Here is a 13,448-nt window from a genome sequence, read left to right as displayed (position 1 = left end):
GCAGAGCGTCAGTGACGCTGTCGCCCGTATGCGCGGACGCGTCCGGTGGCGAGTCACGCGAAATTTCGTAGTAGTGAGACGTACCTCCAAAAATGATCGCCTGAGAATACGACCCCTGATCGCGCGAACCCCTCCTGGTATTACCACTATGCTTACCTACTCACCCATCACTGCCCTCATTCCCTGCCACGACGAGGTGGCCCGTGCCATAGACGTCTGAATTTTTCACTAAGTTCGCTGTCAGAGTTTCATCGAATGAGCATCAACTTGAATAACTATAGGTGGTTGTCACCACTAGAACTGTGGCTGGTGGCATGAACCGCTTCGAGAGTTTAGAGACATTTCCTTTGAGATGTGCCTACGCCTATCTTCCTAACTCTTTCGTGGGTTTCCTCCCGAAAAACCAGGGGATTAAACTTCAACAAAGCATCATTTTTTCACCGGATTTCCGTTGTATTACGGAGGTTTTGTACGTTGTTGCTCAAACTATGTTGTCATCCGGGATCGAGTCCTCAGGAACAGCCTTTCAGTTGACAAGCGTATAGCGCTTTCGTTTTTTCTAAACACAAATTACGTGTTTTCTCGCAAGCCTAGATATTCGAGCAAGCGCGTCTTTCGAACGCTTGCTTATGCGCCTATTCCGAGGAGCATTCGTGTTAAATGATATTTATAGCTTACCCCGACATCGCTGCTAGTTGAACCCGTTGCTGCTTATAATGAGTAGTAGAAAGAGGAGTAGCTATAAGAAACGCGTGTTGTGTAAATATACGAAGAAGACGGAAATTCACAGGAAGATGGATGCTCGAAGTGACGAGCAGCGCATGGTGGAACAAGATATGTCACTGGGGGGGTGTCAACGTTACCACAAGGGAACATGTGTTCGGCAGGGACGAGTTCCCTTGCCGAAACGTTGGCTCCGGCGACATTCCTGGATTGACCACTCCTCATTTCTGCGTATGTGGTAGCGTGCACTGAAACGTCATCACTGCGTTTGGGTGCTCGTTATTATCGCGCTTGTAGTGCACGACAGCGATTCATTATGTAAAAATGCCGAAATTATCATAGTAATGTCTTTGGCATGAGTTAACGGCAGTCAGCTACGAGATTTCGTTGTGCATCTAAGCAGATTGTATTCCTTAACCCGTAGTGGCGGCTTAGCGGTGTTGCGTGTGCCGAGGTATGCGTGGCCGGCAGGAGGTCAGGACCCCACTTCACGCAGAGTCAGAGTCGAGGAGAGCTTTCTCGGCGAAGAATTCTTTATACAGTATGTACAAGTTGGCGTGGATATCAGGAGAGACCAACCGAGCAGCTCCAAGCTGCTTAAATAACACTTCCCGTCCCCAGATTCCCCAGATAGTCCCTAAGGACGAACAAGTTCGAGAGAGAGAGGGTCCGGGCAGCCTCCGTGGTCCCAACGCCGCTTTCAGTGGCCGGCGCCTCCGGGCACTGCGCTGCGCCGTCAGGCTAATCTGGCGGTCGGTCGGTATGGGGCGCCGGGCAAGTTCAATGGCCCGGCATACGACAAAGGGAACGAACGACCTGCAAGGCAAGGTGTCGAAACATAGTCCTTGGGTGGTCGGTAAAAGGGTTGCCCCTGGCGCCGCTGCACGAAGGAAGGGGTGGGGTGCACTGCTGTCCGCACGAGGAGGGGCCGAAAAGCAGTCGGTGGGCCGACGGCCGCTTCCGTCGTTGACGCCGTGCAGCCGCGAGGACACCCGCGTCGTCACGTGCCCGCAGCGGGCACCATGTGGGGATTAACGCTACCTCCATGGTCGACACACCACAGCACTGGCCTCCCGTCAGGCAAATCCCAAGGCACAAACATAACAGCGGCTATGGCATTGCGCTGCTGAGCACGATACCACGGGATCAAATCCCGGACGAGGCGGCCGCATTTCAATGGGGGCGAAATGCAACAACGCCCATGTGCTGTGCATTCGGTGCACTTTAAGCGAGTCCAGGTGGTGAAATTTAATACGGAGTATTAATTTTGACCACCTGCAACGCAATTTTGACCACGCAACGGGCGTGCCTCATAATCATATCATAGATTTGGGACGTTAAACCCCAAAATGTAATTTATATAACTGAACAAAACTTAGTGCATTAAAACCAGACATAAGAAAGGTGCCCAAAGACAAGCGTTTCTCTTTGTCTACCTTTCTTTTGTATGTGGTCTTTATTGCGCTAAGTTACTTTTTTGGTTATGGAAAGTCACCTAGCCCAACAATAAATTTTAATTTATTTGATTCCTAGAGCAAAGCCTCTCTGTCTATTTCAAGCAGCACAGCTTTGCCATTTGCTGTGTATTTCTGTTTCAAGGGAACATTTAAGACAACAACTCGTCCTAAATTACCATAATGTGCCACATCTTCGTAGAACAAATTTCTTTTGAACTGGGATGGGAGTACAGTGCATGAGAGTCCATTGGCACTACACTGATGCAAAAAAAGCAGCCAGCACGTCGTGACGAACCGAATGTATCATCACGGTAATTTGAATTTCTGTGTCATTCATTTGACAGTGCGAAATGAAGAACAGTAATGTGCCCTTGCCACAAGCTTCATTCTTCCGTCCAAGTAAAAGCAATCACCATTGCTTAGATCTACAATAATGCATTCTTTGTTTTTAGTTTGATTATTCCCAATTGTAGTTACTCATGACATTGGCTATTATACCGTTTCTCTTATATTTTTATTTCCGCTTTGATCTACAGTCCAGCTGTTGGCTTGTTGTAATATTGACCTATTTTCTTCTATTTCTCTCTCCGTAGTGAACCCCCGAAGCGTCACTGCGGCAGCGCTGTTGGAGCACTACGGTAATTTCCATCTGCGTTTTCATTCCACCTGCTCGTCACCTGGACGTTGACGCATTACACTGTTAAGCAAAATTACACCCTTTGGGTTGTATCTTGCAACACAACAATAATCGTCATCTGCCTTGATGGCGTTTCATCGCTTGAAAACGCTGCGCCCGCTACTTTCCTGTCGAGGATGCTCTGTCATGGTGATGACGTGCATGCCGTTCGTGACTTGGAAGTGCCGGGCTCGCAGCGTTAAAGAAAGGAAATGCAGACAAGACAGATTACGATTATTATTTTGTGGCACGATAGCATCCAAAGGGTGAAATTTTGCTTAATAGTGTACGTTCATGAATCACCTGTTGGAATATGAATTAGAAATTGTAGTAGTGTAGACCTCCCAGAATCAGTGAGAGGCTGTTACTTATGTAAATATTGCGTTTGACCAATTTCTCTCGCTACCTAATTAACTACCAAAAATATCTATTTTGTTCTTTGGCGTTTCACATAAGGTAGAATTGAAATGCATACGAACCTCAAGGAGCCGCCAGCCCTTCTGATAATTTTAGTAAGACATGCCCAATGAAAAATACGAGAGTGGGCGAATGATCCAGTTGAAAAAAAAAATGAATAAATGAGTTGTTGCTTTTCACTATGAGTTGACATTCGAAATTTCCGAGTATGTCTTTGGCATGATATAGGGTATAGTATGATTACCCTAGCCTTCACTAAGCAAATACCCGTGCAAATAGTGTGTGTTTATTGATGGGCCTGCTCTCTTCTGTTAAGCGAGCTTGGCGAGAAATACTTGGTTATTGCTGCAGTGGCTGTTCTGATCGAAGCCTTACGTTCTCAAGCCGGCAATTTTGTTTCCTATCAAGAAGGCACTCATTCAGCGAACATGTGAAGAGCAAACTTCTTTCAGGTTATCTTGCAGAGGCTTAGTAAGTACGCGATTCCTGACTGCACTTAATTTTTGGGGATAATTTTCACTGTCTTTTAAGAATCCACCCATTCCGCGTCTTTAATAAAATAGCTTGTATCGGGAAATTCCACCTCGTTTGTTTAAGCTGCAGTTACTGCATGATAAATACACTTTGACCAATGAATATGCTTAATACGTGCGTCTGGCGATGCGATCCTACGGCTTTGCATCACCTTTCTTCTCTTGTTTATACGCATAATGCCTAAATACTTCACCGGTTGCGCAGCTGGTAGTACAAGTTGATTTACCTTCAACTGTGAACAGTAGAAAATGCAGTGGAAAGTATTTGTTTTATTCAGCTTCTTTGTCGTCTCCCTTTCCTATTTTCGTATGTAGAGAAATAGTCGCATTTTTCAGAAAATTCTATACGCATCTCGTGCAGACATTCGTGCAATACTTTCACGGGAATGCTGGAACCGGTAAATGGTGGAATGTTCGCACAACCTCTCAGAAATGTTAATAATAATCTGCTGAAGAGGCAATCAATTTCATAAAACTTTTTGCGGCCGGGAAGCGAACGAACGTCTCCTTTGATATGCTTTATTTCTTATTTTTTTTAGTGGTCGATTGGAAAACGAAGGTTGCTGTTCTTCTTTTTTACCAGCACTACAACTGGTGTTCATGGGCCCACCAAAAGTGAAATAATGTCGTGATTCAGCGTTTGTTGCGTGCGAACAACGTCGGGCACTGCCATACGGTAGGCGTTTAGTTGCGCAGGTTATTCAGGGGGTGCCGGTTGGTATACTGTGCTTCCTAATAGATATCCGTCTGATTGCTGAGCTGGACGCATTGCATTCTGTTTAGTAATGCTAAGTGCCAGCGCTCTTCCTCTCTCTTCGGCACATACGAGAGCTACGAATTGCCGTAGACTATCTGCGCCATTGCTCCTCTGCTAGCTCGATGGATACTTTTGCGATTGCCAAGTTGACATCACAGCCATGAATTCCGATGTCCGATAACTAACACATTACGAAAATAATAATATTATTCTATTATTCAGTGCAGTTCCGACTGTAGCGTAACTGGAGCTTCTGCATTTAAACACCGTTACTAATTCATATCTGCAATGCAGCCAATGTTATTTGTTTTTACCGCAGAAGTGATTATTCTCGACCTGACCCGCAGACTTTCGTTTCACGAAAATTACGCCACCGTCCGACATAGCTCATATCATGAAAGCACATTCATGTACGTATAACACGAATAGCGTATACGTATAGCCATCTGACATTACCGCCACTGATGCACCGGTCTGCAACTGTGTTCTCTACAGAATTACGTGACATAACAACAAACGCTACCTAAATATCCACACAACCACCATTTTAGGTGGTGGCGCGGAGCAGAGGTTGAACACCGGGCTTATAATCTGAAGGCCGTACGTTCAAATCCTCCTACATTCTTCAAGTCCACTACATTTTCACCCTTGAAGTGGCTCCTGACAACGATAAAGGAATATTGCCGAGATCCAGTGGGGCTGTACTAAACGAAGTGCAACCAAGTTAGAAAAGGCGACTAAGTTTCAGTTGGGATACTCCCTTACCAGAACAGAAATTGGCCTCCCTCGTGAACCATTCAGCCACTAGCTCCATCATGACTCATGCAATTAACAAATGGCCCTCTGTGCTCCAGCGGCTGCGAAGCATCTCACCAGGGCAGTAGTCAGACCTGCGACGCGGCAGAGGGTGCGAAGGATCTCTGGACGCGACAGGTCGCCACTAGAAGCTGAACCTGGCAACGTTTAACACGTGAATCCTGTCGAGTGAGGCTACCTCAGCAGCTCTCTTTGAGGAATCATCAGGCATTGCCCGGAATATCATTAGCCTCAGTGAGGTTAGAATAGCTGGGGAGGCTTATACAGTACTCACTAATGGCCACGTGCTGTGCTACAGAGGTCTTCCAGATAGGAGACAATACGGTGCGGGATCTATAATCCATAATGGCATAGCGGGCAGCATTGATGAACTGTACAGCATTAACGAGAGGGTAGTAAGTCGTCATAAATCTGAATAGGAGGTATAGAATATATCGCACGATATCTATATCGGTGCGTCTTGAAAACAACTTAATACCAATATCTGTTAGCGCTAAGTTTCTTGGCGTAGTTTTAGACAGGCATCTGAAATTCAATCTTCATGCGCAGTCACTTGTCCGTAAGATATCGTTTGGAATACGCGCCATAATCAAAACCCGCTCGTACTTTCAGCCACACATTATCCATTCCCTTTATCATGCACACATTCACAGCCATTTATCTTACTGCATATCAGCCTGGGGAAACACATACCTCGCTCACCTCAGCCAACTTCAACGCATGCAGAATCAGGCGATTCGCCTCATGACTTTCAGCCATTTCCTATCGAATGCAACGCCACTTTATTGCAGTTTAAACATTCATCCTCTTCATCAGCTCTTTCAATTAAAGTTAACAATCGTGATCTATAAGTTATTTCGTAATATTGCACACATAGATGGCTTTGTTACTGAAACTTTTGTAAATACTAACACTACTAGGTTCTCTGAACTCGATAATCGTCTTTTGCCTAAAGTGCGCACAAACTATGGTAAGTTCACTACCACATTTGCGGGAATAAAACTATGGAATTCTATTCCACATACCATAAAATCATCCCCCACAGAGCACATATTCAAGAATCAGGTTAAGAAATACTTTATGCAGCAACTGTCTTCATCCTAACCACTGCCTTTGTGATTGTAATCATAATTGGCTTAGCTATTGTACTACACGTTTATTACTCATATTTTTATTGCATTTTTCATTTGCATTGCTTGTTCACTACAGAAGTCTTCTTCGCAATTTTTTGCCTTACTAAACAGTTTTGAGTTCTTCTTTTTTCGCGCTGTTTCATATTTAGTCTGTAATGCCACCGTAACCAATGTTTGATCTGTATTGTCTTTTTTATTTTTTCATGTATGGGAGTCCCCCTGACAGTTTGTAACTTTGGGACTCCCTGTGTAGTGCTCATTTTGCATACAATTCTTGTAAATCTGACATCATTGATGAATAAACTTGAACTTGAACTTGAACTTGAATAAAGGGAGTACAGGCCTATGGTCCAACCTCCAGTCACGGTGATGAAGAAATAGAACAGTTTTATGAAGATGTTGACTTAGCGATGAGAAAAGTGCAAACTCGATATACTATAGTAATGTACGACTTCAATGCAAGACTGGAAAAAAGCAGGCTGGTAAACAAGCAAATGGCAGCTACGCCATCGATTCTAGGAACAATAGAAGAGGGGTGTTGGCAGAATTCGTGGAACGGCATAAGCTCCAAGTAATGAATATCTTCTTCAGGAAGCGTAGCACCAGGAAGTGGACCTGGAAAAGCCCTAATGGACAAACAAGAAATTAAATAGATTCCATATTCTCTTGATAATCCAGCCTAGTGCAGGAGGTAGAAGTGTTAGGTAGTGTAAAGTGCAGTGGTGAGAGGTTAGTGAGGTCTGGGATTGACCTTAGTATGAAGAAAAGGTAAAATTTCTCAAGAAGACACAGGCCGACATAGGTGCAGTAAGGGTAAATTCAGGCTGGTGCTTGCAATCAAACATTCAGCCTTAGAACAGAGGGATTAAGATGACATGTAGGTAATGAACTAAACTTGGCTCTCTCCAGAAGCAGCAATTAAAGTGGGAGTTAAGGCACCAAGGTAACCAGTAGGTAAGCGCTCCTAAGTAACACAGTACCCGATAAATAAACGACAAATCATGGAAGTGTCTAACTCAAAAGATCAGATAGATTCACTGAACTGTCAAGTATGATATACAAGAATAAAGTACGGTATATTCAAAATTAGAGCGTCGGAAAGATTTAGGAAGCATTAAAAAGCAGCCACGGCCTGAAATCAGCGAGATAAAAACTTCGCATAGGACAACGCAAGATATATGCAACAAAAGATAGGCAAGGTCTTGTCATCAGCAATTTTGTTGATATAGTAAAAGCAGCAGAATTCTATACTGATTTGTACAATACCCAGAGCAGCCACGCCACCTTCATTCTAGTGATAATCAGTATACAGATAGCTAGCGATGAAGTTAGAAAGGCATTGCAAGACATCGCTCGGGAATAGAAGATATAACAACAGTCGATTAAATCAAAGATGGTGGGCATATCATGCTTGAAATGCTCGTGGTCCTTTTTACGGAATGCCTCACTACTTCAAGTGTGCCATGAAGCTAGACGAATGCCAACATTGTAGTAATTCATAAGAAAGAGACGTTAAAGGAATTGAAGAACTGTATGCCCGTTATCCTGCTTTCAGTATTGTATAAAATATCCAGCAAGGTAATTCCCAATATAATCTGGGCAACACTACAATCAGCCCGGACAACAGGCTGACTTTAGGAAGGCATATTCTACAATGGATCATATCAATGTCATCAATCAGGAAATTGGGATATCTGCGGAGTGCAATCAACTTCTTTATATGACTTTCATAGATTACGAAAAGAAATTTGATCCACTAGAGATACCAGCATTCATAGAAGCATTGCGTAATCAAGGACTGAAGGAGGCATACGTGAATATCTTGGAAATTATCTACAAAGATTGCGTAGCTACCTTGGCTCTCCACAAGAAAAGTAGAAAGGTACTTATCAAGAAAGTGGGCACGCAAGACACAATCTCTCTAATGCTATTCACTGCATGCTTAGAAGAAGTATTCAAACCATTAGACTGGGAAGGATTAGGAGCAGGGTGGCGGAACGAAACGTTTTTGCTTTGGTTTTAATTTCGTTCCACTGAAAAATGTTCCGTTCGGGTTCTGCTCCGGAACGAAAAGAAAATGATCCGCAACAATTCATAACGGTTCTTGTTCAGATGCAAAAATTTTCGAAGCCATTTAACGATAAAAACATAGTTAATAATAGGGAAATGAGAAATCCACGCTATCGTAGCAAAGGCTACAAAAGAAATGCAAGCTGGTTCTTCGAAAGAAAAGCCACGCACTTCAAGCATTTTTTTTTCCTACTTCGGGACTTGAATGCGAGACCACCGCCTTTGCGGGGCAGCCACTCTACCATCTGAGTTAACCAGGCGGCTAGAAATTGGCAGAGTGAAGGATTTCTCATTAAGTGAAATATAAATTCAGAGATCATGCTCAGTGCTTTCAGTCAAGGCACTGAGCATGATTTCAGAGGTAAAGCGTCTGCCGGTGTATTGGCAGAAATGCGACACAGCTGTTCCGACTAAGCGAACTTAAACGAACATAAACGAACGACAATACTTCGGTAGCAAAGCGTTGTGCCCGTATAAAACGAAACTATAAGCTCTTCAGCGCGCAAGTTTTTGACTTTGCTACGATGATGATCTGATGGTGCACCGAGTGGCACCGAGTGGAGAGTCTTGCTGGTTAGCTCGGCCGGCTGTCGCTCGCACTATGCCTGCCTGAAATACACTATAATTCTGACGTTGCCTGACGTCGGTTGTTTCGGATTGCCGGCTTTCCCTTGAAGCGAAAACCGATCAAAATATTTCGGACTCACTTTGAAACTACGTAAAAAATAACGTTTCGATTACACTTACGTTCTAGCCAAAAACATGGTTTTGTTTCAGTTTTCGTATCTGTTTTCGTTCCGTTCCGGCACACTGGTTAGAGTGAGGATCAACAGCGAGTATCCCAGCAACCTTCGGTTTGCAGATGGCATTGTCTTGTTCAGCAACACTGGGGAGGAATTACAACAAACTATTGAGGACAGTAACAGAGAAAGTGTAAGAGTCGGATTGAAGATTAATATGCAGAAGACAAGGATAGTGTTCAATAGGTGGGCAAGGCAACAAGAATTAAGGATCGCCACCCAGCCCCTAGAGCCTGCGCAGGAGTATATTTATCTAGTTACTCAAAGGAAACCCTGATCATGAGAAGGAGATATACAGAAGAATAAAAATGGGCTGGAGTGCAAACAGCAGACATTGCCGAATCCTGACTGGAAGCTTACCACTATCATTGAAAAGTGTGCAATCACTGCATTCTACCAGTGCTAACATAGGTGTTAACACAAAGGTTACCTTGGAGGATAACAAGAAAGTTCGAGAAGAAGGACCGCGCAAAGGAGCGATGGAACGAAGTTTGTTAGGCGTAACTTTAAGTGACAGGCAGAGAGTGGTGTGGATGAGACAGCAAACGGGGATAGTCGGTATTCTAGTTCACATTAGGAGAAATAAATGGAGCTGGGCAGAACATGTAATGCGTTGGGTAGATAATCGGTGGACCAGTTAATAACAGAATGGGTGCGAAGGGAAGGAAAGCGCAGTCGATGGCGGCAGAAAACTAGGTGGGGTGATAAAATCAGTAAATTTGCATGCGCAAGTTCCCTACAGTTTTCGTTTTTTCGCTCTTTTGCCCGTCTCTGTACTCTCGAAGGGTATTTGCTCTCGCGGAACCTAGTTGCGCGTACATCGGCGAACGCCAGCTATAATTTTGAAACGTACGTGCCCTCGAGCGAGCGCTTTGTGACGTCCAAAGGTTCACAGTGTGTGGTGAGGGGGTAGCGCTGTGTCGCATTTCTGCGCCGCTTGGGCTGACGGTTGGGAGCCGAGTTTGTCGCCGAAATCCGCTGCGCGCTTCTTGTAGAACTGTGCTGAAATGTACCCTTTTTCAATGAGTATCAAACACTTCAACGTTATATACTTGCAAGCCTATTTGCAACTTCTTTCACTGCTTCTACATGGCATACAGCGGCCACAGCTTCTGCGGCAAACTAATTTGGTAGAGAAATCAACTCGCCCTTGTTATTTATTTCTGTCTGGCTTCGTACTCTGTGCAGGAGACATCGCGAAGCCCCTCTTGATCGACAGCTACGTCGTGGACCATGAAGAATTCATCAATGGGGCTGGACCAGTCACCTACTCTCTCTGGTACATGAGCACGTGACAAGCCTCTTCAGAGCCCAATGTCCGTGGCGCCATATTTCAGACCCTTATCGCACGAGTTAGTCCAAATAAAGGTCATCTCTTTTACACCAATGAATTCTTTTTTCTCTCGTTCATGTTTACGTGCAGATTGAGGCTACGGTGGCAGCTGAATGAAAGTGCTTGCAAGCTACGTAGGCGCACTTTCAAGTTTTCAATGGTGAATTCTAACGAACTTCAGGCAAACCGGTTGTTTAATATTCACCTGGACAAACAGTCTCGGAAAACACCGTTCTTTTCGGTGATATGGCATGTGCAGGCCTCACGCACGAGGCCGGCAAATGAGGCTCCATTTGCGTGTCCACACAGAGGCACTCTGTGTTTTGCTTACGTCGTTCAAACAGGCCCCGTAAAATTTTTTTAGCGCAGTGGTGTCAGTGCACTGTCTTTCAATAAATACGAGGTCTTTTGCTAGATGATACAGCATTTTTTTAGATCGCCTGCAGTAGATAGCGTAATAGCTAGTCATTGAGCTGTATCCTTCGAAGCGGCGGACATTACTCGCACGAGATATCGAAATGCATAATTGACTGACCAAATTTTATTGCGATAGCAAATATAGGAACAGTCCGAGCGCACTACTGCCATCGGCGTCGCCGTCACCGTGGGGTTCCGAATTAAGTCCAAGGGCGATAACACTGTTGCCACGCGGCCTATGCGTTATACGTGCGAGCGTTTCAAAGCGTGCGAAGGGAGACGACGATCCCGGCTCAATCTCGCCCTCGCGAAAGGGGCGGAATGAAACAGAAAGCGCGCCATCTTCCGTGGCGCGCTAGGCACGCGCCAACGTTGCACTGGGAGGAGGAGAAAGAGCGGGTGGGGGCGTGTTTCTCCGGCTGCAACTGCGCATGTAGGTGTTGGGCACGGTCATGCGGCCATATAGTGAGAGCGATCTGCGTCGGCGGCTCGTAGGTTTGTGCGTGCTGTGTTCTCGGCGCTCACTTTGCGTTAAAGCGATAGAAAGCACGAAGATCACTCCTCTCGCTGCTACTGGCGCGTTTCCTTAAGCCTGTTTCACATGCAAGCGAAAATGCTCGCGAATCCTGCCGCCGCGCCGCAGAAATCTGTTTCGAGCGGCGGCGGCGGCGGCACCAGCGGCGGGAGCGGCGAGGTTCGGACAAGTTGGAATTTCGTCGCAGCGGCAGAGCGGCAGCACCGCTTCCGAACGGCCCGTCTCGACACGTGACCAGTGGAGGACTAGTGCGGGAAAGCCAGCGCATAGGAGGATTTTTGTTTACTTGCTACACGTGGTACGGGCGACATTCCAAGAGAGCTTTTCAACGAATTGATAATTGCTAAGCGCAGGATATGTATTTATAAAATAAAGATTTGAGCGGCAGGGACAAAGCCATACTTATATTGGTAGTCGCAAACTACCGAAACTGGCTGAAAGTGCCGTCTTTTTTGCCAGGAACAGTGATATTCGCAGCGGCGGAAAACGCGCGGCGGCAATGCATGTGAGACGAAACCTCGCGAAAAGCTTCGCAGCGCCGCGCCGCTGTTCGCTCCATTCGCTCAATCGCTTGCATGTGAAACATGCTTTATATGGTAGTGTTTTGACAGCGAACGGTCGCGGTCATCATGTGTTCATGTTTGCTACGCGCACTCACACCATGCTTGATAATTTAGCTAGCAAGCGAATGTTTACAAGTTGACGCTGTCGTTAAAAGTGCTTCTTCGATAAAAGTACGCTTACTTCTTATGGCTGTCTGCTAATATCCTATAGCAATCAATGTGTCGCCTGTCAGGAGAAACTGCGACTTTTTTTTGTTTTGACAGACTGTTTATTATCACACCTAATCTGAAGCTTCTTTTAGCGTTTTGCAAACCCCCCGCGGTGGCTTATCGGCTATGGTGTTGCGCTAGTAAGCGCGAAGTCGTGGGACCGAATCTCGGCCATGAAGTTCCCATTTCTTTGGGGGCGAAATGCAAAGCTGCCAGTGTACCATGCATTGAGGGCGCGTTAAAGATCCCCGGTGGTCAAAATCATTCGGAGTCCCTCACTATGGCGTTCCCCACGATCCGGATAATCGTAGTTTTTGCGCATAAAAGCCAAGAGTTCAATTCATTTTGCTTTCTTCAAGTACTTGGCTGGCATACGCATACGTGGCATAAGTACATGACGTTAGCAGGAAGGTGTTAAGCACCACCTGCCCAAGGGGCCACGCATTCGCAACACAACAGATGCAGCGTGTAGTACAAATAAGCGTTGGTCTGTCAGAGCAACAGAATAGGTCTGAGGGGAATGGAGCCCTCGTCGAGAACGGCAAGAGGACGGCGACGAATCAGGTGTGGTGGCAAAATAAGCAAAGTTGCAGGCTATGGGTGTCGGCTGAGCAACAACATAAAAAAACAAACAAAAGAAACGGGTAGTTGGAGGTCACTGGGAAAGGTGTTTTCTCTGTAGTGCACATAAAATCGGCTGTGACTGGTGATATTATGTTTCGCACACGTACTCCTAAACTTGTTGGCGCACTGTGAGTCAACATCGCGCCAACTGATGGGGTGACGCTAAAAAGCACGTTCTTGTCGCTCCACCACCTGTCCTTGGACCGACTCATAAATCTGCCCTTTACAGTACACTGGCATTCTGCTTTCTGCTCGTGGAAGTGCGGTGCTCGTAGCGACGGCTCCATGCGGTGTCCTTGTACTCAGAGAAAGAAAGTTGTAGCCACTACGGTGTTTGACATGTGAGCTCGATTCGCCCACTAGCGCAAAGTAAACACGCGCAGA

At 45.6% G+C, this 13,448-nt stretch overlaps 1 protein-coding gene across 1 annotated transcript in view; it reads left to right on the top strand.

The window, feature by feature from the left end:
* The window catches only part of LOC135917236 (probable thiopurine S-methyltransferase), a 63,618-nt gene extending 52,853 nt beyond the window's left edge, over positions 1-10,765 (top strand). The window contains exons 7-8 of the mRNA XM_065450773.2: positions 2,774-2,818; positions 10,571-10,765. Of these exons, the coding sequence (XP_065306845.2) occupies positions 2,774-2,818; positions 10,571-10,677 (152 nt within the window). The 3' untranslated portion in view covers positions 10,678-10,765. The remainder of the gene's footprint in view (positions 1-2,773; positions 2,819-10,570) is intronic.
* The last annotated feature ends 2,683 nt before the right edge of the window (positions 10,766-13,448 follow it).

Source organism: Dermacentor albipictus, chromosome 7, assembly GCF_038994185.2.
Source record: "Dermacentor albipictus isolate Rhodes 1998 colony chromosome 7, USDA_Dalb.pri_finalv2, whole genome shotgun sequence".
In the NCBI taxonomy this organism is placed as follows: Eukaryota; Metazoa; Arthropoda; class Arachnida; order Ixodida; family Ixodidae; genus Dermacentor; species Dermacentor albipictus.
This window is presented reverse-complemented; position numbering and strand designations above follow the sequence as displayed.